Here is a 27812-nt window from a genome sequence, read left to right as displayed (position 1 = left end):
TAGTTAATGGGAAGCTCTTGTGTGACTAATTTCGTCACCAAATGTTTGAGCACTTACTTTTATATGAAACTTTTTCAGTTTTTATCATACTGGGCTCAAGATTATGAAAATTTTATCTAGTTCTTGGCGAAAAGCTCTGTAAACTGCTACCAATCCAGGCATCAAGGCGTCTAACTTAAGGAGCAAAAGAATCAAACCCACGAATTTTATGTATCAAATGTCAATACTGAAACAAACGAGCCAATAAGCTGATTATCAAGGTCAGGGCAGGCACTGCGCATTTAATAACAAACCAAACTTTCTACATAACCGCCTAATAAACTCAAAAAACCCAATCTGCAATCAGGTGTCCTCAACTCTTGAATGAAACACAAAGCTCGGGAATGTGGTAGTGATGTCCCTGTTGAAAAGAGGAATGTGATGTCAACCACTAGGAAATAAACGAGGCTCTATCATATAGCTCGACTACTCTCGAAGGCATGCAAAAATAGTTAAGCTCCTCTACTCTTCATCATGCAAAGAGAAAGATGTATCAGAAAGGAACACTTCTCCAACAGCAACAGTTCTAGGTCAAACTCTCCGGATAAAGGTGTTCGCATAAATTGAAGCCTTTGCAAGAAAAGTTTGTCCCTCAAGTTAATTTCAGAAACTCAAGACATGCAGACAAAGTATAGCAACAACCAATAGAATATGTCATGAGATAGTTAACACTTTTTGCATTAAACTTTTTGATTTTTTATGCAGATAGATCAGAAATATATTGGGCAAAACTTGACCAATTCGAAATGGAGAAATGCAGGCATAAGAGCGTGAACCTACTTGAGATATTGAAGGGTCATATTCTTGAGAAGAGAAGGATGCCGTAAGACAAGACTTCTCCATTCTTCCTTGTCAATCCTCCCATCATGCTTAGTATCAGCTTCCTCAAAGGTCTGAAAAAGAAAAGGTTAAAACGAGGAAAGGAATCTAAATTTCAATTACACATGTACAAGTATTCTTGGGGAATATAGCCTTCTAAAAGGCTGCCATCTTGTAAGCATTAATAAAATCATGTAGGAAATCACACATATAACAACATTGCAATCCTGAGAAGTTAGCTTCAGTCAGGATACTCTTTTTCAAGTAAAGCAAATGTTCAGCCTACAACGAAGAAAAGAAACTTAATAAATAGCATAACATGACACAGATCAGATGAATCTAGTGTACTATAACATGTGAACCTCCACCAGCCAAACAGATACCAAACACTAGTCCACAATCTTGTAGGTTTGCCAATTTATAATTGAAATATCAAGTTTTTGCAGACCTTATTCACTAAGAAGCATTAGCTACTTCATACGTTGTTCTCCCTAATAACGACTATTTCTTCTTGAGAAAGCATATTGCCAAATCCTAGGTAGAATGCATCATTTGCTTTTGGCACTTCCTTCCCACCCCCTCTTCCTCCTCCTCCTCCTCCTCCTCCTCCTCTCTTTTTATGTTTCTTTCAATGTAGGTCGAGGTCTTGATCTTGGAACATGACAGGCGGACCAGATAATAGCCTTCGCAAGTATAAGCACTAAGATAATAATAAAAAGGGAAACCCACTTCCATCCCCAAGGATAGAAAAGGGCATTAAGTTTTGAAAGTCAATCAAGAAGAATGAGGAGGCACCTTATCGATTATACTCTCAATAACGTCATCCGAAAGGTTCATACCAGATTCAGCGAGGGTGGCAACAACCATTTGCTTCACCTACATATTCAGAAGTCAATTCAAAACTCATGGCACCTCAATTGTTCATGTTCATGTTAACGAGAAGTAAAAGCTTAAGAGGCAACAACCAAACTTTGAAACATAAAGTTTAAATCATTGTAAAAATTTCTTCCTCAGACATAAAATCAACATCCTTTTGGGAAGTGGAATTTAAAGAAGATTATTAACTACCTCTTGCCTCTCAATGAAACCTTGTTGTTTAAGATCATATAGTTGAAAGGAAACTGCAAAACAGAGAATATGATTGTAGCTAATGTTAGAACGTAAAGAATCAGAAATAGGTTTTTACCAATATAAAAACATATTAAGTGACATACAATCAATTTTATCATCAATTGGGGCATTGGGGTGAAACACAGAGAGCGCACGAGCAAACTCCTCAAACCCAAGGATTCCATTATGCTTCGTATCAAACAAATCAAACACCTGCAATTAATAAGGTATTGGAAGTTTAAGCAGCTTTTGAGAAAAGTCTCCGAAATACTTAATTGGAAGAAAAAAAAGAAAGTAGTAAAAAAAAAGTCAAATTGCAATCTAATATGCAGAACAGAGATAACTCATCACATTGTTCTCCTAGAAAATTAGAAGAGGTATAAAAGCATGCACATGTCTCCAGGAATTTCAACCCAGAAGCAATAAAACCGACACCAGCAATTAACACATTTTAAGCTTTCCCGAGCTAAAGAAGAAAAGTTTAACAAACTAAACGATTTTATTGAGAAAAGGAAATTTAGCAAACTATAATATTTGTTCTCAAGAAAATACCCTATCTGCAAACAGGCTTTCTTTTTTGTTTGTCTTGAATAATGCCAACTGAAACTCTTCCTGCAATATAGAATTTAAGAGATGGAATTAAGGTTAAATGAGCAGATACTGATTACAGTTCAATTACTATTAAAAAAAAAAAAGAGTAAGTCGGTTGATGAGCAATTGGTTTGCCCAGCACAAGAAAATTTAACTTCAAGAGAGATGTTTTTGTACCTTGTTGATCAGCCCGTCATCAATCACAGCACTGCTGATCTTCTTAAAGAGCTCATATAGTGCTTCAATTTCGCTTACACTAACTACACATTAAAAAGAATGAATCATTAAAGAGCAGGGCTAGTGGTTATTCAATTGTAAGCAAGGAAAATAGCCCAGTAGACTCAATCTTTAGTTCCACCATCAGGTCATGTAATTTTCATTAAGCCCTACAGAGAAGTTATCATAAATAACAGGACAGCTTCACCACATAAGATTAGAAGAGAACTTATTCAAGATATAACACATTCCCAGTTCCCTAATTTCTGCATTCAAGCCACACAAAGTTAAATTTGGAACTGGCGGAGACCAAGTGTTGAACGACAACTTTATCTCAGAAAGATTAAACAGGTTCTTGTAACCCATGAAAAAGAAAAAGAGACCCCAGAGTGGATTGGAAACATGAGACAGAGGAGAAAAAGAAACATGCGCCCATAACTGAAATGTAAAGTTTAGCCTTTTTTTTTTTTAAAAAAAAAAAGGAAAGTCCAAGCCAGGATTAAATGGGAGTTGTAACAACAAAATAAGTCTAGAGGCCTAAAAAATGAATGAATAATCAGGGTAGAGAATTTTTTTTTTTTTTTTTTTTTTTTTTTTAAAAAAAGCACCAGTAATAACATCAAGAATAACAGCTTCACAGCCTCCATTATCTCTTCATATTAGTTTTCACAATTAACGCAGGGATGAAGTCAAGATATAGGCTAAAAGCATACAGACAGTCTCTCTTGCAAGGATTTCAGGATCTTCAAGGCCTCTTGATTGCCTATTAAAGTCAAGATCACAACATCGCAGCAGGGAAGCACCTAAATGCTTAATCCCCTCTACGCACTGTGACATTGTATTTTGTGCACATCAAAATGCTCCATGCCTGTTAATTAAAAAATAAAAATAAAAGTTAATTCACGATAGTTAAAATGAGATACACATACATTGACAGAGACCGAGAGAAAATGAACCTTGTGACCATTCTCTGCTTCTTCTGGACTGAAAACAAATGCTTGAGCAATTATCGAGGCTATAACAAGATGATCTGTTTTCAGAAAATAATTTCAGAATGGCAACAGAATCCAGATATATGTAAAATTCAGAGGTATAAAGGAAACAACGAGAAATAGACAACTTTAAATTAGACTTCTTGGTGTCTAAACATCAAAAAAATGAAGAGGGATTTTGAAGTATGCTGTTAAAACTTCACCGAATCTCAATATGTGTTCACTTATAGAGTTAATGAAAATTATCAATACGGAAACACACAGAGGTCGATTCGGCAGCACGAAAGTATTGTGACAGAATTGCATATCAAACTTCATTTCCCCGTAAAGAAATGTACTCGAAATCAAACCAAGCCCGTACAAACAGATTACCTGACCCGTTACGAAACAAAACTCTTAAATAGTCCACTTCATGAAACCACCCAAAGCACAAAAATTTCCAAGATTCATCATAAGCCCCGATATAAGCAACAGATTCACAATCTCGAAGCAGCAAAAAATAAGTTAAACAGATCATGGCAAAGCAATCCATTGAGAAAATCGAATCTTTTTGCAAGCATACATTAATATACCAGCAAAATTGTGCAGGGAAAACTAACCCGACGAAATGATTTTAAACCATTTAATTATCCAACAGGGGTTAACAAAACAATAATATTCCTATGCAGATCTAAGCCACGAGCAGCAATCCTGTTCACCCAAAGCTTTGATTTTGAAAGCTAAAACTTGCTAAAAATCATCCTAGAGATAACTATAACATAAGTGAAAAACAAATGGTTTCCCCTTTTTTTTTTTCTTTTTGTCTCACCTTACTATAAAGGTATCCTTAACAAAAGCCCAGGAACAAATTTCGAGTCCTTTAGTTGAGCTGCCGGATTTGCAGCTCTTCAATGGAGAGATAGAGAGAGATGTAACATCGCAGTCCTTCCTCTATTTGTTTATGTATTGTTTTCATATGTCAGGAGGAAGGAGGATGATACTGATAATTTTGACAGTTGGCACCACTATTGATTGCGATCGGGGTCACCGGTGAGTTAGTGATTCCATTTCTTTTTAAAAAAATTTTTTTTTTTTGCCAATTTCAGTTTACTAATAAATCGTTCGTTTATTTTTTTTTTTATATAGAAATATTAAACACATTTAGAAAGCCAAAGAATATGAACATAATAGGTAGGAGATTATTTAGAATAAATATTATAATATTTTATGAAATAAAATAATATTTAAAACTATACTCGTGTTTTTATTTTTTAGTTTTTTAATGAGCACAAAAGATAATTTAGAACTAATTTTTTGTCGTTATATGTTGTGCAATAGAACGTTTAATTGAATAAAATTATATAATGACCAGACAAACAATGAAAATGCATTATAGATTCATAGTGCACGTATTCAAATATATTACCGATTTTGTATTTAAAAAAAAGGAAAAATTTTTGTTCAACATAATTGTCAAAAATGAATGTTATAAGGGACTAGTTTACGGAAGTATAGGAGAGTAAATAGGGGAGTAATAGTAACAAAACAAAGATGCGATATAATGGGCAAATGTGGCTTCACTTTAATTTCCAGAATTTTGCAAAATATTTGTCATAATATTCGTCAAACCATTTTCATCTAAATAAAAGAAGAAAAAAATAAAACATAAATCAGACTCTACTCTTCAATTAATGTTTTTTTCTTCCAAAAAAAAAATTCAATACTTTTAGAATTTCTAGAAATAGTGCAGTCCATCTTGATTTATAGATAAGAGGGAGCATGATTCATCATGATTGATAACTTTTTAATTTTTTATTCTTCTCCATTATTTAGTGTACTAGAAACAAAAATTTATTCCTGATGAACGTTTTTTCCGGACGCAGGTTAGAGAAGTTAGGAAGGTGTTGAGGGAAGCTTGACATTGTTGTTAACCGGATCATTAGACCATAACACTGGGCACATTTTATTGTTTACAAACCATGCCCTTAGCCCACAATAGAGCCCAATCATTTTAGCCTTTCCAATCTTTGGTTTGGATTTTCTTAGGAAGGGTTAGGCCCTCTAAAGTTAGGCTGTCAGTTAAATTTTCCTTTTAATGGGCCTTTGACAGGCAACCGAAGTCCAATGGGATCCTTTCTTAAGGTGGTATACAAGATCGAAATTATCGAATTTTGGTGTGTTCGTAGGCTAGGGTTTCCAAAGAGGATTCCAACAATAATTCTTTCTTTTTATCAGAAGATTATCTCGGGAATTTCAACATTCGATTATCTTGAAGTCTGTTAATTTCGATGGGGAGAAGAAAGGAGCGTCGACTCGCAGCGTTGAGTGCCGCCGGTCGGAGATTAAAGCTCGACCTTATCGCGGAACCCTCTGGTACAACATAAACTTTCTTTTGTAAAATGAAATTATTGTCCTGTTGGATTTTGAAATTTTAGAGCTTTTCGGTTTTTACGTTAATTAATGGTCTCTGAATTTTACGCTTTCCTTTGCGTCTGATTATCTTTGGCTGAACCAAGCTGTTTGCATTATCTTTGGCTGAATCAAGCTGTTAGCTGCTGCTTAGTGAAGTTTGGGACAATTTTTGCCCTTTTCTACTTTCTTAGTATTTAGAAAGTGTTGTGAAACTCTTGTCAAAGTGAAAAGCCGACAATTGGATCTTATAAACCTCCTTCCCCCACCCCGCACAAAAAAAAATTGTCCACAAGAAGAAGAAGAAAAAAAGAAGTTTCTTTTTAAGCTTTAATAGGAGTTAAGAGCTTTGTGCTTATTATTGTTACATCTACTTTGCATTGTCTTCCCCACCTCGTGTGACTTTTTAGCTTTTGCTTATTAGTTTATCATGGTGAAGACTGGTCTGTTGCACCCGAGTGATTGCGCAACTGCATGTTGCAATTTTGTGAAGCTTTTTTGTCATCAAATTATATATAGATGTTCCCAAGCTGCATATTGTAGTTTAGGCAATGTTGATTAAAGGTTTTTCTTTTTTTTTTATAATTGATTTTTAGGATTTTACATGGTTGGAATTGTGTATGACCGATCTGCAAAAGTTAGCTTGCTAGGCCTGTGGGGACAGACGATACTATGATGGAATTTGATATCTGCTAGTGGGATCATCCTAGGTACATAAAAGCACATATGTGGGGTGGTCAACCACTTTCGTTAATCCCATGCAGAATCCTGTTTATAGACCCAAATAATGAAAAATTTTGACCAAAGAAAAGCTATTCATACCTTTAAAATGTTTGTGATTGCTTCTGACCCTTTGCAAGCTTTGTTTTTCAGTCCATTCCTTTATGTTGGTTACAAGTTATTTGATGTTCATGAGGCCAAGAGTCTTAACGCTGAGCTGTTTGATCTCACTTTTCAGGAGATTTGGGTGGCTCCTCTGTCCAAAAAGAAGTTGGAGGGGATGATAATACCAAAAATCATGCTGGGTTACCCAATTCACCATCTTCTTCAGGTGGGTTCCGTCAGTTTTCCTCAAAAGGACTGATCTTTGTAGAGAAGGAATGATGTGACCGCATAATTTTGGTGGAAAATTAATAAATATACTAGGTGCAAGACATGTTGTTTGTACCCCAAAAGAATTTGTTTTCAGACTGTAGAATGGCTGTGGTATTGGGACATTCAATTGGTCATCAGATTACACCAGGCCCCTGCCACAGTGATTTATTGAATGTACTTCTGAGTTCTGTCCTGTTATACCCATTTCTGGCGGCATCTTGGCAATGGAGAGTATGGCAAGGATATGATTCTCCCTCGGTTCGTATGCCTCTGGCTTTTTTTTTTTTCACTTTATGCCATGCTAACAAGTTTTCAATCTTTTACAGGTGATGATGGTGAAGAATTTTTGAAAATTTTCTGAATATTGGCTTTTTGATTTTTTATTTCTGTGATTTGGCTGGTATAAATGACCTCTAGGAAATGATAATTTAAGATTCTTTTTTTGAAAAATTGTTTCTAGTCGAAAATTTTGTGTTTCTTTGGCATTGACACTCGGGTGTCTTGTATGCAGGTAAACGAGCAGAGAATCCTTTAGTTTTGCTTGGGCAATATAGTGATGACGAGTTAGACGATGGATCAAGTGGTGAACAAAACAAGGCTGAGGACTCCTGTGCTAGGGGAGTTGATGACCAGGTATAATTTTTTTGTTTTGCCAGCACTACTTCCATCAGGCAGACTATTTTGTATGCCTTACGTTGCAATTGGTTGTCTTCACTGTTTAATTACTTTCTTTGGATTATGGGGCAGGAAATGTTCACTGCCTGAGTGAGGATGTGCCCGTGTTAATTGGTCAAAGTTAATATTGTTTCGGTGGATGTTATATGACATCTAGTTTACAAGTTTACACGATTGACCAATATGATAGGTTGTCCTCCTCTGTTTGTCTTTTATATTTTTAAGCCTTAGACATCAGTGAGCTTTTTGTTGCAAGGTTTTAGTGATTGAGTGGGTGGTTCATATCTATGTTACACGGACTCGGTTGCGAGTGTTGGATATGGGTATGTGTAGAAGGATCGGATTCTCTATGTTGTGAAATTGAAGATTCACGGACACGGCTATATTAATTCACTTTGTATTGAGGATATGTATCACAAATAAGTTTTTTAGAATGATGGGAATATGCTAACAAATAAGTGATTATTTTCCAATTATAAAGACATAAGGGTTACAATATAATTTATTATCCATAAGTACAATAAAAAGGTTGTGGCAACTTTTATATTTTATTAAAGACTAGAGGGTTTAGTGTGCAAATATTAGCTTTGGTACAATAAGAAAACCCTACAAAACCTACTCCCCACCATCAACCCATTGTCTTCTATTCCAGAACCTTCCCAGAAAGCCGTGATCACCACACTTCTTCGCCTACGGCTAATCTCTCTTCAGGCAACCATTTCCAACGACCATTCTGAAGGCATTCTCTCTGTCTTCTGCTTAGATCTGCAAAAATGATGAGCTCTCGCTTCTCTCCCTCTACACTTGTCACGCCTCTGTCTTCTCCTCCCTTACTTCAGGCAACACCAGCCGTGTTGTACCAGTTTCCTGCACCCTTACCTGTGTCATTTCGTGTCGTGTCGACACGGGTGCCTCGTTGAAATGGCAAGTCTGGGTAACATAGGTTCATATTTAGTGTCAAAGTGCATCTGCCCATATTATTTAGTAATGAGTGCAGCATGGTCAACATTAAGACTTCAATTTCCTAGATAGGGGGTCTGTATGGACAGGAAAATTGTTTTACTAGATTGTAGTTCACCATTTATGGATATTGTTTATGGATGGAAGTTTCCGAATGCAGATGAAAACAGAAATGGAAGACAGCAGAAGAGAAAGGAAATTTCCTTCTTAGACTGCAAGTTAGTTGTCGGTTATGTATTTATTGGTTTGAGTTTATAGACAGAAAATCTCAAAACTCAATGTAAAACACTTGGTTACCTCTGCATTTTTCTGGATTCTTGTTTTAATACTCCGTAGTATGTCATTGTTGTTGCTATTTTTGTGGCTCTTGAGTTTATTTCCATTATTTTGTATGTTTCAATTATCCCCTGTATCTTTTAAGATTGTGCCTTTTATTGCTTTTGTATTTGGGCTGCTTTTGTTTTACTCCTGCCTTATAAGTTGCAATGTTGTAAGTTTTCCGTGTCAGGATATTCTTTTTGTTTCTTAGCACCTTTTCTTCTCTAAGACAATCATATATGCCACTCACTCAATCCGTCCATCTGGTGATTCTCTCGGATAGATGCTATACTGAGAGTGTAGGCTAAGGGAGAAATGATTGAGATATTTTGAGTTTGGCTCCTTCCCTTGCGACTGTCCCAGAATATGCAGAATAAAGTCCAGAAAAAGAATCTGTTCACACATGGAAGTCTGTATGAACTCTATTGCTTTAGCTAATCCATTGGTTTAACATCTCATTGGATAGGAAAAATTAGCTGCTGGCAGAGCAAGTGAAGATTTTGGAGTCAAAGAAGGGAATGGCTCTGCTGGTGACAAGCTTGGACAACTTGCAGTAGAAAATGGACCTGTCTTAATGGATTCCTTGGAGAATTTGGAAGGTGTTATTGCAGGGATCCATGCTACTGGCACGGATGTCCTGCATGATGCACATGGTTTGACGGAACAGGTAACTGCTGCTACAACTTCTGATACACAAGTTGTTGGGGATGTGAGTTCAGGCTGGAAGGTTGTCCTGCATGAAGAAAGCAATCAGTATTATTATTGGAATATTGCAACTGGTGAAACTTCATGGGAAGTTCCTGGTGTTTTAGCCCAGGCAACTGAACCGAAAGGCAATGCTTCTGAACAGAAAGAGAAAGATGTCTCCGAGGTCAAAAATCATAATTTGAAAACCATTGAAGGGAATATTGATGTGCCCATAACTAATACATTAGATGAAGGGTATGTAAGAGATACTTTAGATGACAAGAAACAGGATCATGGAGGAGATGCTTTAGATGATATTAGAACTTTACGTGGAACCAATGTTTCACCTGGTCAGTCAGATAATGTTTTTCCAACTGATGGTAATGCAACAAGTATTCAGTTGTTGAAGCCAGGAGGACGCGATGAAACTGGGACGGACTTCCCTTCCCTTCTGATGAAACAGTCTGAAAATTTGTTGGGGCAATTGAATACTGTTAAAGGGTATGCATCTTCTTGCTTTTCCTTGTTCTTCATGTCTGTGGGAATTTCACAATTGCTGTTTAGTTCTATTTTTTTTTCCTTCTTATAATGCGCATATTAGTAACCAGTGAAGGCATTTCTCCTGTGTACTCTGAATAATCTTCCAACACCCCTCCCTCACCCTCCCCCCTCTTCTTGCTTTGATCCATTAACCATCCTATTGTTCTTGTCAATCATTTTTCAGGTTGAAAGGCTATTTTAAAGGAATTGACCATATAACAAAGTGCATTTTGGAGGTTGAGATGAGACTCTCTGATATCAAGTCCTTAGCGTGCCATGGATCCTTATTACTCCCCTTTTGGGAGCACTCTGAAAGGCGGCTTCTAGAGCTTGAAGCAGTCATTTATAATATAGTCCAGGAATTAAAATCTGAACGGGTGCATGAAGTTGACACGACCAGTATATTGCCTGAAAGCATTGGTGAGGACATTAAAGCAAATTCCAGTGAAGAGAAGGCAGTTGATGTTGCATCTGATGATTTTGGTGCTTCGGAATCTGCTGGAATAACGGAATTTCAGAAAAATAATCCAGAATTGGACAATGGCGGTGCTACTGGCTCTGAAAATGTTCCATCAGATCCAAGCCTCATAGAACGTCTTGTGAATGCTGGGGGTAAAGTTGAAGCTCGACATGCTGTGCATCAGGAGTTGACTCCCAAGGCTTTGCTTCATACTGGGGAAGAAGTGGATATGGATGTTGACATGGAAGTTGAGGACGTTGATCCTTCAAACAATTTAATTGTTTCAGTTCCGTCAGAGCAGCATAACGATCAAACTCTGCCTGCAGATCTTCAATCCTCAGTCCCATTGGAATTGTGTAGTATCCCACCTCCACCTGATGAAGATTGGATTCCACCACCACCTCCTGATAACGAACCTTTTCCTCCTCCTCCACCTGATGAGCCTCCTGAAATCTCAGGCCCTCAACCATCTGATTTGGTGTCGACAGAGTCTTTTCCTTATGTGGAACCATACAACTTATATCCCAGTTCAAACTTCCAGTATTATGCTCAAGGAAACACTAACATATCTGCCAGTAATATGTATGCCCCGACTGATGGATGTCAACCAACTGTTTCCCAGCCCCCATTATATTTTGAAGCATTGTCAGACACATATGCGCCAGCCACATTAGCAGTCAACCCTATTGAGCCTGGTTTGTACTATGGCCTTCAAGATGGGATTACACAACCTGTTTCCTTAGAGTCTTCTGTATTTCATGGTGATTCTGTCCAAAACTCCATCTCTGATCCCACTGGATCCCTGGAAGTCCAGGCAGCTGTGGGCTCTGCTTCATTGCTGAAAGGTGACATTGATGTTCCTGCCATTAGTGTGGATGCTAAAAAGGCATCTTTGGAACCTTCATCTTCTGAAGTTACATTAGCGCCAGCAACCATCTCAGAGCTAGAGGGTGCCTCTGAGCCATTGGTCCCTGCTACCACTTCCTCTATCACTGCTTCCACAACAGCTCCTAAGGCTCGATCTAAAGGTGATAATGCAAAAAATACTTCGAAGTTATGATCAACTTTTTAAAATGCGGAAGGATTTGCATATAGTATGTGTTATATAGTTTCCCTTATTTTGCTTTTTTTTTTTTTTGGGCAGTACAACGTAACAAAAAGAGAACAGTGGCTGTTGTTTCCTCCCTGAGGTCCAACAAGAAGGTTTCCAGCTTGGTTGACAAGGTGCTTGCTTGTTCCCACCTTCTGCTAGTTGTATCCTTTGGCACATTTTCTTCCCAAGTTTTGAAATGTTTGTCATGCTGCTTAATAGTGGAAAGCTGCAAAAGAGGAACTTCAAGAGGACGAAAAAGAACCTGAAAATGCTTATGAGATATTAGAGAAGAAACGACAACGGCAAATCAAGGTTTGCCTGTGTTCTAGTGTTTGTTTCTTCATTTACATAGCTTGTTGATGTCGCTAATTCTCTTTCATTTTCAGGAATGGCATGCACAGCAGATTGCTAGTGGAGAGGCCCAAGAGAATGCTAATTTTCAGCCACTTGGTGGTGATTGGTAGACTCTTAGTCCTCTAAGCATTGGTGATATAGATCTTTATGCTAGTTAATTTGTACATAATGCATGCAAGTGCTCTTACTTTTAATATACATGGAAAATAGAGCTTTTACTTAGACAGACTAACATTGGTAGTATGTCTTTTGCATCCTCGTTGCCTTTCCTCTGGGTTGGCAGGGGATGGGTTCAAGACAAGTTCAGCATGATGATGATATATACTTCTTGGGTATTATTGTGACTTGTTCTTGTTGGTTTGGTTCAGGCGGGAGCGTGTGAAGCGCAAGCGAGCTCAATTAGCCAAGGAATCTGTTCAGACTCCTAAAGATGATGTTTTTGAAGGAAATCAGCAGCCTGATCTTGGTGAACTCTCCAAAGGTCTTCCACGTGGATGGCAGGTATTAACACTATGCACAATTAATTTCTGTCTCTTTTTTTTTTTTAAAGTTTTCAGAAGTTACACTAGCGATTTGAGAAACTATATCCCCTGGAACTAAGGAGTTAGCCAAGTTTGAGCCCACAAGTATTTGTATTAACTCCGGTCTTGGTTTATACAACAGAACCATTTTCCAAGCACGGATTGATTTGACAAATTTTTCAGTGATGTATAACGTAATTTACATCCAATTTTGGTTTCCCAGTTTTCTTACTGCGTTGTTTTTCTGCTTCCTTGGATCAGGCTTACTGGGATGTCTCCTCAAAGCAAGTGTATTATGGAAATACTTTGACGACTCCTCAAAGCAAGTGTATTATGGAAATACTTTGACGACAGAAACAACATGGGTTCGACCAACAACCTGAGCAGAAAAAGGGCTCTTTTGACACGATCACTGACTAATTTTTGGTTCGTATAATGTAAATGAATGTTTTACTAGGAGTTGAGTGGATGATGATAGTCGTCATATTTACTCTGATGGACACACCATTTGTTTCTTCCACTTAGTCTTCAATAAAATAAAATTTAGAAGGCTTCAAAAGTGCAGTTAAACTTTATTATGACTATGCACAATGTACATAAATTCTCGTGCAAAAAATTCCTCGATTTGTATGTACAAGTAACAGGCGATTTAGACTGAAATCTTATGCAGCAAATAAACGTCGGCGTGATCAAGCGACCCATTCCTTTTTGTCGGTAGTTGCAAAGTTCCAGTGCTGGCGGCACCTAAAAGATCCGGCATGTGTAGTCGGGGAGCAGAGGCAACGAGTGAGTGCTGCTGCTTCCTTTGCCTGGTTTAGTCAACCAAAGAACTTCTTTATTGCCTGTATGTCGAGATTTTGCCCTGAGAACCTTCGCGGCTTTTTCTTGTCCATCCTCAAAGCTATGACAAACTACACTACTAGTTCCACGAGACATGCTTATTCTATAACCCAAACTGCAACTGCAGCACGTTAAAAGATGGCATGGTTTTCTCTGTCTGCAACAAACAAAACAAAATCCATTTCGTATGTTAAACCTGGCGCCTGAATGAGACATGTCAACAAGAAAAAAAAAATTTCTTTCCATCTCTTGGATGATTTATTGTTTCATGCAAATATCAGACATGAAAATTACGCGCACGGCACGGCACACTCAAATTTAAGACAAGAAAATAGAGAGTACATAACAAGGAAGAAGCATTCATTCCACAATCTCAAGGAGTCGCGATGCGATGCGATGCATTCTTGAAATGCATAAATCACTGCCACAACTAGTGAGAATGTGTTCGTTTTTGTGGGGTTTTGGAGATTTTTTTTCTATCGTCCTTTTTCTTTCCAGTTTGGAGGCGAAGGAGGGGGGGAGTTGATGACAATAGAGGGTCGGTGTGTAATGAGGAGGCCACAGATAAAACGCCACAGAAACTTAAGCAGAGCAGGATATCTCCATTGCCGAAGCCAGGCTCAGGCCACAGAAGTCACGCATCAGAGGAAGATGAAGGCTCCTGAATTACAGGGATGGAGTTGTTCACGAAACAAAGAACCCGAGAATGGAGAAAGAAGTGCGTCTCAATACTGTTTCCTAAAGGTCAGCATAGCTCTCGATTGCAACACAATCTCATATAATTGAAACGCCTCATTTCTGTTAATTTCTTATCCTGCAGCACGTAAAACAATCACTAACATTTTAGACATACTAAAGATGCTCCGTATATTTGCAAGACTGTTAAAAAATTATAATGCTACATACATTAAACATTAGCACAATCTAATACCACTCTCTACTAGAATTATATGTCATCAACTCTCTCTAGAATTTGAGAAGTTACGCGTTAACTTTATTCGTTTGCTTTAAAACTGTGAATAGGTAAAGAAACCGTAAATCTGACATGTGCGTACAAATAATCCACTGATTCCAAATTTCAGTGAAGTGAAGAAACAGACAACTTTTTATTTTTATAATTATTTTGAACTCCTCTGCCCAATCTTCGTTGTTTCAATAACATCTGGCCTTCTGCTCCACAGATTATCTGGCCAATATCCTTGTGCCAGAGGAGGAAGGAGACAATGTTGAGGTAGACATCCTTTTTCCGTGTGCAGAAGTACAACAATTTCTACAAAGGAGATTGAGTTCCTTCCATGTTGATGACAGATTATCTGGCTATTTTTGCCTCTTATATATCTTTGATAGGAATGATTTCAGCACCGCTTCCACGGCTTTGCTTGGATGAGCTTCAATGCCCTTATTGAGCTTCTCATAACTCTTCCTCTCGTATTCCAGAAACACATCCTGATAAGGATTGCAAGACAAAACAAGTAAATCAAAAGAGAGACCTGTGTCACATGCCAACCCCCTGCATTCAAAATCTCCGAACAACACAGCTCACACAAGCGCCAAGTTTTTGTATTCAGAACAAATCAGAAAACTCAAAATTGCTTGAATAGGTACCTGGATTTTGAGAGCCTCGTAAAGTTCTTTAACCTTAGCAACACAAGCTGGATCCTGCTTCCCATAGTTCTCCTGGTAATGTACCTCATCTGGTTAGCATGGCAAATTCCACACGGACTATAGGAGTTAGTAAAAATGAAGGGATGATGACTATGACTTTTCGAACTCACGTGTAGTAACTTCTTTTGTTCCTCGTTGCAGACTTCCAATGCTTTCACGACCATCCATGAGCATTTAAAATCTTCAATATCCGTCCCAATCTAAAAGAAAACGAATTTCACCATGAACTTACTAGTTCTTCTGTCAAAACGTAAACAAACCATAAATGATGTAAGATATTATACCTAAGGTTTACCTTGCCAATGACCTCTGGATCACCATAACAATCTAGATAGTCATCCTACAAGTGCATATTTAAGCCTTATCAGACAGTATAAATAGCAAACAATCAATATCTTGAACCCAGAAAGACAAAATTAGGAATGATGGCATGAAATCTCAACAAATTTGCAAAGGAAAAGATGCTTTGCCATCAAATAAGATGCATGGTTATCGTGATGCCTAAGGATGCTCACCTGCACCTGGAAGTAGATTCCCATTTCAATTAGTATTTCCTTGACATCAATATGATTGTCCAGATTCTCACCTGACATAAGGAGAGCACAGGCTACCTGAAAACGTTATTCATAAACAGATTATGTCAAAAGAAGAAACCAGCAAATATGAAAAATCAAACTCCAAAGGGTTCTCAACATCACAATATGTATTGCTGTGTAAAGATCATCAAGTTATGCTCAGATACTTAGATCAAGGAGAAAATATTAGACATCCAAGAATATAAACTAGATCTAGAACTATTTAAATGAGTTACAAGGATTTAAAAGAAAATATTATTTTTGGAAGATAAAAAAAATTAATAGAGACAGCAATTGAAGCCAATAACAATCTGGAGATCCACTCACTGGAAGATAGAAAGAATAATAGGCAGTTTTGTACTGAACAATGCGGCGATGTCTGCATTAGAAAAGGGAAAAAAATATATTCAAGTATCACAAAGTGAATGGCCATACATTAAACGTGCGAACCACAACTACAGTGAAACAAAAGTTCTCACTTACAGAGGCAAAGAGTATTTGGATAGATCTTTCTCTCCCACAAGCGTGGTAATTAAATCAATCATTTGTCCAGAGGCTGTCTGGAATTCTACCTGATAAAACACGCAATAAAACAATAAAGCAAGAGGACTTCTCAGCAATATCTGATATTGATTCAGGGATCATACGTCCACAACTTCAGATATAACCCTACCTCATTGAATAAATCAAGCAGGTCCACATAATAAGGCTTGCCTCTGAAATGGTTTTTGAGAATTCGTGGGATGTGGTTGCGAAGGATTATGCCATCATTTGCAGCAATCATACCAACCTAGGACAAAACTCCAAGCAAAACAGTAATTATTAACTCGAATCAAGAAGTCAAACTGCTTCAGAACGAGACAAAGAGGAGAGAGTACAGAATTGATAAGACAACACCTTTGGCAATCTAAACCAACATGGTTGACCACGACGCGTGTGAGAGCCATCCATGATATCATCCATAACAAGAAAATAAGCTTGTAGCTGCAAAAGTTATGGGCACCCAAAGTAACCAACACGACATCACACAGAAAAATCAGAGTGAGCCACAAATAGGAGAGCACTAATGCAGCCATACCCATTCGATGCACCAACCAAGTGCACAAGCAAGAAAAGTTTCATCACTGGTTAATTCTCTTCCTTCTTTAAGCAGCTTGTAACTGTCAACAACCGAGAGCCCTCGATTTAGCTTTCCTGAAATCCATTAGCAGAAAAGGAAGAAAGAAATAAGACAGTCCAGAAAGACCAGGAGAAGGTAAAAGACAGAGATGATTATCCACTTTAGTAATTAAAGGATGTGCTTTTCACCTCCAGGAACATTATAGTCCAGCATCTGAAAAGTTAATGCCCAAAAAGAAAAAAATTAGACATGTCAAAGTGCTAGATAACCTATCAAATGCTACACAAGACAGAAACTTCAATGCTGATCAGTCCAGAAAGTCAAATCCTAATTTATTCAACTAAAGCATTCATGATCACAAGTTGCAAATCCATTCTAAAGCGAGATAAAGAAAAAATGGATCGCAAAAATCTTCTTTATCCTTTCACAAAGTCATGAAATCATGCCATAAAAGCTAAATAATGCAAATTGAGGTTCTACGGGGACTATAGAGGCTTAAGAGTGTTAAAAGAAGTAATCTGTGCCACCAAAGAAAATGGAAGGAATTAACATAATAGAATAGAAAATGGGACTTCCTCTACCTAGCTTGACTCTGTACTTGTGCAGCTTGATTTGGTCATCACTTTACAAACGGATTTACTGTAAAACTGCAAATTTTATGCATGCAAAATTGCTTGAGTCTCATGGTAATGGATTTTGTTAAACAATCTGTACAAGAAAACCAAAACCCAGATGAAAATACGATCTTGAAGGCCCGACTACTATACCATAAAGATTGTCTAACATCAAAAACTAGGAACATCAAAGTAACGATGAAGACTCAAATGAGTAAACGTAGAGCATGTTTCATTAACAAAAGGATACAAGCCAATTGAAATCAATCATTCGTAGCACGTAACACCCGAATTCTAGTACCACACAAATTAGCATTGAAGCCATATACGCAGAAGAAAAAGCCAAAAATCTCAGCAATACTCCATGACACGGCCAACCAAAAGAATTGAAGATGCAGCGCGTGCGTGGGTGTCACTGACTGTATGTAAAAGTAATAGTACTACTAGCAAAGGCATACCCGGTCGAGCCATTGCCGAGAATCATCAGTAAACTCAAAAGCAGGGTCATTGAGTAACTCTGATTTCAGGACAGAGTAAACTTCCAAGAATTTAGCTTTCAGATCGCTCATTCTTTGTGGGTTTTCTTTTTTTACCCTCGAGGATTTCAGAAAGTCAGAGTGAGATCCTCCTGAGTCCTGAAACCTGAGATGGAGAGGGATGAATATGGCTGGGTATTGGACGATATAAGTAGTAGAGCTAGCCGCTAGGTGCCAACCAAACTACCCCAGAGGTAAGGGGGAAGAAAGAGGACTTTCGTCTGTCGTGCGGGTGGCGGTAGTGGAAATATGGAAATAGAAAACAGTGACTGGCGTAGCTCAGCAAACAAATATCGGCGGCGTACTTTTCTGAACGCAATTTTTTATTTTACGTATTCATTTCCGCCCTATCCTTTATTATGGACTCCAAAATTGAAATCGTCCAATTTACACACAGTCACGCACTGACTTGGATGTTCAGAATTCCCTTCGTCGTAAGTAAAGATTGCAAGTAGAGCATTGAATAAACCAAATTTAAGAGCTTTATGCACATTAATTTTCTGCCAAATGCTTTCTTTTCTTCTTCTTCATCATTTTTTTCCTTTTTTGTTAAATCATTACTCGTACTAGTAAGTTTGCCAACTTATGTCACGCTGGTTTTTTTTTTCCTTTTGTGAATGTCACATTCGTCTTTTGTTCTTGCCAAATCTTCTTGTATGGTGAAAAACGTGTGGCAAAGCTGTTGAGTGTGAACAGATATGATTGTCAGAAGGTTGACTATGGAGCAGATTTTGAGATGCCCCCTGTTTACATCTCAATACAACTTTGATTGGGATGGTGGATGATCTTGTACGTGCATGCTATAGCATAATAATACCCCACTACGACCACTACTACTACTACTAATTGGCTGCTCTTTCTTTAAGTTTAACTGGAAAAAACAATTTACTTAATACGCAGAAAAAGAAAAAGAAAAAAACCCGTTTTGAGTAAAATGGGGTGTCTCTGTCTCAAGTGGTCCTCCACTTTAGTTGGGAGTTGCATCCAAGGCAACAACCCAACCTTTGGTTGAACGTACTAGTAATAGTTTGGCAGTTTGGTCCAGTGTTTCGTGTACCTAATTGTTGGCTCCTTTGGTTTGTGGTACCATTCAAGCTTTAGACGTCTACATTGCTCGGGGACTCACATCACATGCTATGCGGTATTGATTCCAAATTCTGTAAAACGTCTCCAAAAACTGAGGATGGATTTCTCTTCAATTTTATAACTGTGTGGGGGCAACAAAGTTGAAAAAAAATGTCAATGCATTGTATAAAATCTGTGCAACCGAATATTCTATACGAATTATTACAATTTTCTCTCTGTGGAGGCCTTCTTACTTGCAAGATATCCAATAGAGTCAGCTGTAGAATGCATCAAAATGAAGCATATACCCAGTATTAATTAGAGGGACAAAGCAAACTTTTAAATTGATTCCACTCCAAGAGCAGGTTTCTGTTAATCTCCACTCCAAGAGCAACTTTAGTAAATAGGAGCACCAGCCAATCATAAAGAAGAAGATGCTCAGTCTAGTGGTGGTGATGGGAACAAAACTCGTGCAAAATCACCATCTGCTTTGTTCTTAGTATTATGAACAAACATTATGTAGAAAGGAGGAATGTGCTGTTGACACTTGACAGAGTGTTCATTGCTCCCGTCTCTTGCCCCTTTTTATTTTACCTCTCCAATTCTTGCTTACAAAGAGGACAGCAAGAAATTATTCTGAGCCAGTGATCTACGCACTTCAGATGAAATACATGGGAGCATGGTAATTGCCTCATCTCTTCCCTGTCTCTATACTTGGCCAAGCAAATACAACACTCCTGTTCAAATAAACGTAATCAGACCTCTTAGCTTCCCTGTACTTGTGGAAGTTATACTGACAAAGATTGTAATCAGACTACTTACTGGATTTTCATTGTTCAGGGCTGAATTTCCGAGCTCTAAGTTGTTGCCAACTTCCTTGTATTTCCAGCTAGGTAGCTTGGATAATTGTTCATCAGTTGCCCCTCGATCAATTGATCCCATATTCATATTGTATCCAAGGAGAGTACTCAGCAGCGGGACGCAGCAACATAGCAACACGAATAAAATGAAGGGAAAGGAGTAGCTGATGGCGTTCCAAGCGAGTAGAGAGATGCAGAGGACATGAAGCTTTGGAGCATGTCGAAAGGATCCGAAACGAGAATCAAAGACCCATACGTTTCCCATGACGAACCATATTGCAAAGAATAGCTCAAGAAAAGTCCGGTATTTGTTCATGCAGTGCAAGCTTCTGCAAAATTGAAAATGTTCAACACTTGCCTATTTGGAGAAGTAATCAGTCAAAAATTGAAAAATAAAAGAATACAAGTCCCTTCTATGTACTTTATTTGAGCGTTGTTCAATGCAATACAGCTACTCAAAACTTCCGCCAAAACTTAAACAGAAAGTAACTGATCATTGCTTTATATTAATTAGGAGTATATCACAGAACAGAGTACCAACTCTGAAGTGTAAAGTTCTAGTCATTTCCCAAGGACTGTTTAATGATAAGTTTAGGTCCAAAGTAGTAAATAGAACAGATCTTTGCATATATGACTAATGATTGTAACAGCTGTAGTAGAATACAAGTGCCACAGATAGATATTGAGTTGGAGAACACACGGGGGATGTAACATGTGCTGCATACCTTGAGTCATCATGGCTTCTCTGCTGTTCAACATCAGAGATGTTTGAACCTTCTCCTTGATTTTGAGTTAAACGAAGCACCCGATAGCGGCAGCAGAGTTGCATCAGACTGAGGATGCACCCACAAGCATAGCCCGAAACCCAAATCCTCATTGGCCAAACTGGCCTCTCCTCCTTGGAAATTGCCAATGTATATACAACCATAGCAATTTGGACAGCCAAGACTACAAACTCTGTCATCATCCAACTTCCCGTGTTGAATGGATTAGAGGCCAGGTCTGATCTTGGTCCATTTTGGTAATGGAACACTCTTCTTAAAAAGCTAAACCATCTTGATCTTGAGATTTTCATTGCCATTCTTATTAAGAATGATGACGGAGGAACGCGAGAAGATGGCCGACTTCGTGCGCTCACAACCATTCTATGATCATCTCCTAGTGGAGAAATTGATGAAATTGCATCCGCAAAGCCAGAGTTACAAACCAACTCAGGTGTAAAGAAGTACCGAGTATTCATTGCTAAGCTGACAGCTAACCTTTTTCCAGGCTACCAGTACCAATTCAGGCTTCAAACTGCAAATCTATACACACGAAAATTTTCACACACCTAAAATTTCAGTGTCCTAAATCTATAAAGGACCATTTCTTGAATTGATGAAGCACCACGCGTAAACTTCAATCATGATTGACAATGAATTTGGTGTCTGTTGAAAGCTTGATGCTACTTTTGCAACAACTAAACCACCCCTCTTCCATAATTCTCAAAAAGCTTCAATTTTGCAAAGAATTAGTGGCAAATTTGAAGCCTATATCAAGAGATACAGAGCTGAAGCTTGATGGGAATGTGTCGAAGCTGACATGGGAAACGAATACAAAGGCAGAGGGTGAGCCCCGAGGGGGGGAAATAAAGGGATGGAACAACAGAAACGGAAGACGATGGGATTGAATTAAGTGGAACCAAACAAGGAGAGGAAGGTGAGGATTGGGTTCAGATGGTGACCAAGAATCAAACCGCTGCCTTGCTTCGATTCCAAGTGAATCCGAGGGGATGTTGTGAGTTGTAACTATAACCGTTGGCCTAACGTCCTCTTGGCCTGTATTGTTTATTCAGTAAGCAAAGCTGAAAGGTACTACTGGTTTTGGTTCTTCAGAAACACATCACCCTCTTTTTTTTTTAACCTTTTCCGTTTTTTCAGAATTCAATAATACAAAAGAATTTAAGACAAGGATGTTTTCGTTCATCTGATGTTAACATTGATCTAATCCCAGCATGAATAACATTTAAAAGGATCTCAATATATGGGAAAAGGCTGCTAAAAAGAGTAGTTTGAATTGTGGCGGGTACAGGATATGGAGGTTATCGGCTCGAGCAGCTGGCCACCTACTTCAACCAGAAACGTCGTATGACGTTGAGGGCGCCAAGGGGTGGCCCTGGAGTCAGGTCGTCAGCTGCAGGGGGCTGCCAAGTGGCCACTGGTTATTGACATGCGGTTGCATTTCAATGGCTAGCCACTTTCTTTTCAAAGCTGCCTACGGCTTGGTTGAACATGATCCGTTGGGAACTTGGGATTAAGCCGTTCAAGGAGATCAAGTTAATCAAGGAATTTGGATGACTAGATAACTTCTGCTATTTGATGTAGACCATTTCTGATTTATCCAGAATCAATTTTATGCATACGTGTGCGAACAAGAAATTTATGCAAAAAAAAAAAAAAGGAAAAAGGAACTTTGATGACATGATAAGGGAATTTCAAATGCCACCTTTCATACACATCGCATATATAAAATAAAGAGGAAAAATCGTTGCAAAACATTTATCACATTTTATTAAATAAGTTTTTTCGTTCTTCACTTTAAAATATTAATTTCATGTTCATTACAAATTCAAATCAGTGAAATTTGATCCTAACCTAAATTCCTGACCACTTTTTATCCTAAAATTACCATGTAACCTATAACAAAAATAAATATAAATCTGGTCATTTGTTTGACTACAAATGGAACCTAGCTTTTTTTGCACATAAGAAAATGACACGTGTGTGTCATGTGATGGATTAACGGTAAAATTTATCAAAGTTTTATCGATTGGATTTTGCAGGAGATGTAAAGTTGTCGTCATTTTAAAAGTGAATGACTAAAAAATCCATTTGATGAAATGTGATTGATGTTTTAAACTATTTTTTCTAAAATAAACTTTTACATGATTGTAATACAAGCATTGTGTCTAAGATTTTAATAACACTGATGCTTATTGAAACCAAGAACTAGTATTATTCAATACCTTGCCGTTTAAGAATGTGCAATCAAGGATTATTCTTTTACCATTTGAAATATCAATGTAGCCATACCATATATTCTATACGTGATTCAAGGGAAAAAGAGGGGCAATCAATTTCAGTAAATGGCTTATAGCTATTACCATAGTCTTTAAGGCATGGTGGGGTGGGAGATTAAGGGTTAAAACCTCACTTTTTACCACTCGCTATTATATGTGGTTTGCCACTTTAAGTAGCTTAAATCCATATAGATGCATAATGCACTCGTATGATTCGATGATAGTTCAGTTCCCGTCGATTTCCTAATAGATCCAGTTAGGTCCTACCTTTTAGAATAGACTATAATAGAAGTAGGGTAGGTGTTGATGATTCATCCCTCATCGGATCCCTAATAGGCCTAATTAGGCCCTTCTCCTTATAAATAAAATAGGCTAGAGTAGGAAGAAGAGCAGCAGCAGGTGTCGAGTAAACAAGTCACGATTGATTTAAAAAAAAATTCAATAAATATGGTAAGCTAATAGGCGATTTGTGTATGTTGCCAAGTGCCGACTTGGATTCACTAGAATATTGAACTAGTTCTATTCAACTACGTTTCATTGTGTGTACGTATATTGACAAGTGTGGTGTCTGGCACAAGTACCAATTAATTATAATTACTCTCCCAATGTACATCATTGTCGTGATTAAAAAACAAAAGAAAAGGGTAGGCCAAATTCAATCCATCTTGCAACATTGAGCCCATTGAGAGCTAAGCTACTCTTTGATGACGGGTATAAAAGTTAGCAAGCCCAAGTTTTAGCCAGTTAGGTTTACCCAACTTGGGCCTGAGCTTCAAGAGGATTGGTTTGATGGAGAACTACAGCGGGTTAAGATACAAGCCTGACAAAGAAATGGGCTAATTTGGGTCAACATATGCTTCGTTATTTGTTCATGACAGCCATTATTGTAGTTGGCATCTAATGACAACTTAAACTCCTCAAAACCTAGCTTAGTCGGTAGGAGCATTATTTGGTAGATAGTGAAGTTTTTGGTTCGACTTTCAAGTACTCTCCTTTTTTTTTTTCCTCATCAAACGTTACCATATATTTCTATGAACACTTAATAATACAAGAGCTAATTAGAAAAAAAAGGGACAATTGCTCTCACATCTTTTTGTTTAGATTTCTATTAACCAAATCAGGAAGTTTGTTTCCCATTCCACATCATTAACTAGCTTCCTAGTCAAGTTCTCTGCTTTTCCCTTTGTAAAATTTGGAGACTCTCTTTGAATTTAGACAGAGAGAGAGAGAGAGAGAGATTTAATTGAATGGGCTGGAGCAATATCGAATTTGTGAGATTTAAACCTTGCCCTTGAGCCGAAAATAAAAATGAACAGTTAAAAAGTTGGGCCATGCCAAACAAGAGAAGTAGATCATACTTCGGAATGCGGTGGAACAATATCAATATTGTAAGATTTGTACATGTGAACCCCGAAAAAAAAAATTAACAGCCCAAACTATTGGGCACCCAAACATGGGTAGTAGCCCACGATGGGGTGGACGGTATAAAAGTCGTGAAGACAAGAGGGCCGATTGTGGACCATGAATCTTTTAGATTTCGGTCAGGCATGAGGCCTACGGTAGGAACGATGTCGTTTGAAGAGAAACCGACAGCAAACTGCAAAGTTAAAAGGAGGTAAAGGAGTTGTTAGACAAATCCATTCCCCTAATATCAATCGAGTGCCCTCATTTCATTTGTCCCCGATTCCGATTCACAAACGTGGTATTTTTACGTCGGGAATCATCTCCGTCGAATCCAATTGAAGTTAGGTAGATCCCTAACCGTTCTTCTTTATTCAATCAAGCGCTGATAACTGCTTCGATATATAATTTAGGGTTTTTCTTACCGGTTCGGATTAGTATTGTTTCCGCGTTAATTTCAGTGCTATTCGTAACCTGTAACTTGGTTCGATTGATTTTAGGTGAAGATTAAAGAGGATACAAAAGATGACGACGGCGGCTAGACCCACCTGGGCACCGGCTAAGGGTGGCAACGAGCAAGGTGGCACTCGAATTTTTGGCCCCTCTCAGAAGTACTCTTCCAGGGACCTCGCTTCTCACACAGCTTTAAAACCGAGGTAATATCAAAGAGAATAGTCTTTTTCTGAATTAGATTTTCTTTGCTTAGGGCTGAAATTGAATGACCATAGGTTATTGCTATTAATGAGTAGTCGGAAAGGAAATATCATTGATGGGGAAATTCTCTGTTAGAGTTATAATTTTAGTCTGAATGTGTATAGGATGGAAAAGTTGACAGGGAGGATGATTATTACTCAGTCTAGCGAAAAGCACGGAATTTTTCTGTAACCCAACCTAGGTGCCTGAAAATTCACTGATGCTATCCTGGGTATGTAAAATTTTCTGTTAGGAGTTCTTTTTTGTTTTTTTTTTAATAAAATCTTTGTGTTCCAAAGAGCACGAAACTTTGTGTTTAACCTTATTTTAGGTAGATTTTGAATTTAACTATTCTCTGGAGACTGGCTTGCTATTTGAAATGTTAACTTTTTTCTTCAAGTAATTGGTTCAGTAGGCCATGCTCTTAGGGTTGATGTTCCAAATTTAAGTGGATTGATTGTGTGAGTTCAGTTCGATGGAAACTGGGTGTTGCTCGTTATTGTACATAATGCCTTTTCTCTAGGAGTTGTTGGAACTTGGGTTAGTTTCTTGGTGACTGACTTGCAAATATTGTTAGCTATGAGAGTGTACTTTCCACTTTTGTTCTTCGACTCTATGTGTGTCTTTTTCTTGTTCCCTTTTTGTCATTTTCATTGCTGGGTTGCTAATCTTCTTTCTGATGTCTATGTGGTATTTTAGAAAGGAAGGACAAGACACTCAAGAAGAGCTGCAGAGGAGGAATCTCCGAGATGAACTGGATGAGCGAGAGCGGAAGCACTTCTCAGCAAAAGGTAACTGATATATTGGTAATGACGTACTCAGATGCATAAAGCACTTATACTGTTTCGTACTTTGATTTTTCTGGATAAGGGTTTAGTATTTTGACATAGTTAACACCTAAATTTATATAATTACAGATGATAGAGATCGTCGTAGAGGCAGCCATCTACTTTTAGAAGGTTAGTGCTGTTTATTTGGTGGATGATTGTGCTGAAGTTGAAATTGGTGTCTGTGTTCTTTTTGCACTAAATATTTTTGCCTGCAGGTGCTAAGAGAGAAGCGGACGACCGCATTGTTCCACGCAGTGTAGATGCTGATGATGCCGATGTGGGTGCCAATAGCAGTGATGAGAGGTTGGTATTTCTTCTAGAACATTTTGGCCAATAAATACTTACCCCTGTTGGATTTCTGAATCACATGGCCCGATCATTTGTAATTGTACTGGGTAATCTCTCCCTTGTTCACCATATCATGTGCATGTTTACTTGTTGTTTTTGTTTGATTTCATTTGTATTTTTCTGATATTTCTTCCTTCCGAAAACACCATCTTTTAGATCATCTTCTTTTCCCCTTCCACAAATTTAGGAATAGTCTGTTCTCTCTATTTGTTTTTCTGCTAAAATTCCTGAGTCTTCATATTATTTATTGGGAGCTCATTTTGGTGTTCTTGTCATGCTTACTGAATTATTTATTATTACATGTAAGTGAGGATGATGATGACGATGATGAAGACGACACAGAAGCTCTTCTGGCTGAACTTGAACAGATTAAGAAGGAAAGAGCCGAGGAAAAACTCCGGAAAGTAAGTTCCTGAATTAGAGGTGAATGTATGTGCATGCATTTCCTGAGAGAGGTGGATTTTAAATAAGATAAAGTGATCCAGCTCTTAAGAAGTTTTACTGTTCATGCTATTAGCATTTAGGAAGCATCCCGCTGCTACTATTATGCAGAATGTGAAACTCATGGTGATCATTCTTCTTCTATTATTTTAGATAACTAGTCTGACAAATGACTCGTTGAAATGATATTTCTTGGGCGCCTGATGTTTGCTATGGAGCATTTTTTTTGGGTTTTTTTTGGGGGGGGGGGGGGGTGTGGGTTTTAAGGTTGATTTGGTTTGTGACTTGCTGTATGTATGTATGTATTATTAATTTATGCATTATGTTTCTGGCAGGAAAGACAAATGCAAGAAGAAGATATTAAAGCTAAAGAAGCAGAGTTGTTGAGAGGAAATCCTCTGCTAAATAACCCAACATCCTTCAATGTGAAGAGAAGGTTTGTTGTCCTATATTCCCTCTTTTTTTCTGCTGTTGCTCTAGATTAGTTTCCATTTAACTGTACGTTTTTTTTGGTCCAGATGGGATGATGACGTGGTCTTTAAGAACCAGGCACGGGGTGAAATTAAGACAGCCAAGCGGTTTATTAATGACACAATCAGGAATGATTTTCACCGAAAATTCCTTCAAAAATACATGAAGTAGCGGTGATTGAAAAGTTTTTGGAGATTGAAAACCTTTCAATCGGTTATGAAATCAAGAGAGTTGCTGGGTCTTTGTCACTGGATTGGCTATGTTTTTGGACTCGAAAGTGTCCTGTAATGAATCTCGAACTGGAATTGACTAGTGATCATCTGCATTTAGAATTTGAAATGCGTAACGTCACATTATTTCGTGCAGAACGACCGTAATTCGTTTTCTTCTGTCGCATTTTAATGCTACTTCTTAAGTTGTAACCTCAAGACTTAATC

The 27812-nt window shown here is 37.9% G+C and overlaps 5 protein-coding genes across 7 annotated transcripts; 2 read left to right on the top strand and 3 right to left on the bottom strand.

Annotated features, from left to right (window-relative positions):
• Positions 1 to 169: 169 nt before the first annotated feature.
• Positions 170 to 4736, bottom strand: LOC113772213 (calcineurin B-like protein 3). The gene is made up of 10 exons (XM_027316801.1): positions 4576 to 4736; positions 3732 to 3805; positions 3489 to 3643; positions 2737 to 2819; positions 2521 to 2580; positions 2073 to 2181; positions 1927 to 1979; positions 1654 to 1734; positions 820 to 932; positions 170 to 400 (listed from the first exon to the last, which is right to left on the bottom strand). The coding sequence occupies exons 3-10, from the start codon at positions 3610 to 3612 to the stop codon at positions 343 to 345; spliced, it is 681 nt and encodes a 226-aa protein (XP_027172602.1). The 5' UTR covers positions 3613 to 3643; positions 3732 to 3805; positions 4576 to 4736; the 3' UTR covers positions 170 to 342.
• Positions 4737 to 5941: 1205 nt separating this feature from the next.
• On the top strand, positions 5942 to 13428 carry LOC113772203. The gene is made up of 11 exons (XM_027316790.1): positions 5942 to 6119; positions 7114 to 7206; positions 7762 to 7883; positions 9670 to 10391; positions 10615 to 11918; positions 12035 to 12114; positions 12203 to 12295; positions 12370 to 12443; positions 12706 to 12838; positions 13120 to 13159; positions 13198 to 13428. Exons 1-11 carry the CDS (start codon positions 6035 to 6037, stop codon positions 13239 to 13241), a joined length of 2790 nt encoding a protein of 929 aa, XP_027172591.1. The 5' UTR covers positions 5942 to 6034; the 3' UTR covers positions 13242 to 13428.
• Positions 13429 to 14580: 1152 nt separating this feature from the next.
• On the bottom strand, positions 14581 to 18491 carry LOC113772224 (farnesyl pyrophosphate synthase 1-like). The gene is made up of 12 exons (XM_027316815.1): positions 18131 to 18491; positions 17247 to 17271; positions 17017 to 17132; positions 16836 to 16922; positions 16612 to 16728; positions 16422 to 16510; positions 16266 to 16317; positions 15879 to 15974; positions 15659 to 15703; positions 15474 to 15563; positions 15304 to 15375; positions 14581 to 15144 (listed from the first exon to the last, which is right to left on the bottom strand). Exons 1-12 carry the CDS (start codon positions 18239 to 18241, stop codon positions 15016 to 15018), a joined length of 1029 nt encoding a protein of 342 aa, XP_027172616.1. The 5' UTR covers positions 18242 to 18491; the 3' UTR covers positions 14581 to 15015.
• A 927-nt stretch (positions 18492 to 19418) lies between these two features.
• LOC113770890 (E3 ubiquitin-protein ligase At4g11680) lies at positions 19419 to 21875 on the bottom strand. Of its 2 annotated transcripts, none has more exons than XM_027315509.1 (3): positions 20859 to 21875; positions 20096 to 20459; positions 19419 to 20010 (listed from the first exon to the last, which is right to left on the bottom strand). In XM_027315509.1, the coding sequence occupies exons 1-3, from the start codon at positions 21371 to 21373 to the stop codon at positions 19864 to 19866; spliced, it is 1026 nt and encodes a 341-aa protein (XP_027171310.1). In that variant the 5' UTR covers positions 21374 to 21875; the 3' UTR covers positions 19419 to 19863. The 2 variants fall into 2 exon arrangements, with proteins under 2 accessions (XP_027171310.1, XP_027171309.1); XM_027315508.1 differs by having other exon boundaries at positions 20096 to 20462; positions 20859 to 21873.
• Positions 21876 to 24842: 2967 nt separating this feature from the next.
• Positions 24843 to 27803, top strand: LOC113770034 (protein CWC15 homolog A). Of its 2 annotated transcripts, none has more exons than XM_027314379.1 (8): positions 24843 to 24935; positions 25093 to 25248; positions 25985 to 26076; positions 26203 to 26244; positions 26331 to 26418; positions 26771 to 26867; positions 27240 to 27340; positions 27423 to 27803. In XM_027314379.1, exons 2-8 carry the CDS (start codon positions 25118 to 25120, stop codon positions 27544 to 27546), a joined length of 675 nt encoding a protein of 224 aa, XP_027170180.1. In that variant the 5' UTR covers positions 24843 to 24935; positions 25093 to 25117; the 3' UTR covers positions 27547 to 27803. The 2 variants fall into 2 exon arrangements, with proteins under 2 accessions (XP_027170180.1, XP_027170179.1); XM_027314378.1 differs by having other exon boundaries at positions 24843 to 24940.
• Positions 27804 to 27812: the final 9 nt, after the last annotated feature.

Source organism: Coffea eugenioides, chromosome 5 (assembly GCF_003713205.1).
Source record: "Coffea eugenioides isolate CCC68of chromosome 5, Ceug_1.0, whole genome shotgun sequence".
Taxonomy (NCBI): domain Eukaryota; kingdom Viridiplantae; phylum Streptophyta; class Magnoliopsida; order Gentianales; family Rubiaceae; genus Coffea; species Coffea eugenioides.
This window is presented reverse-complemented; position numbering and strand designations above follow the sequence as displayed.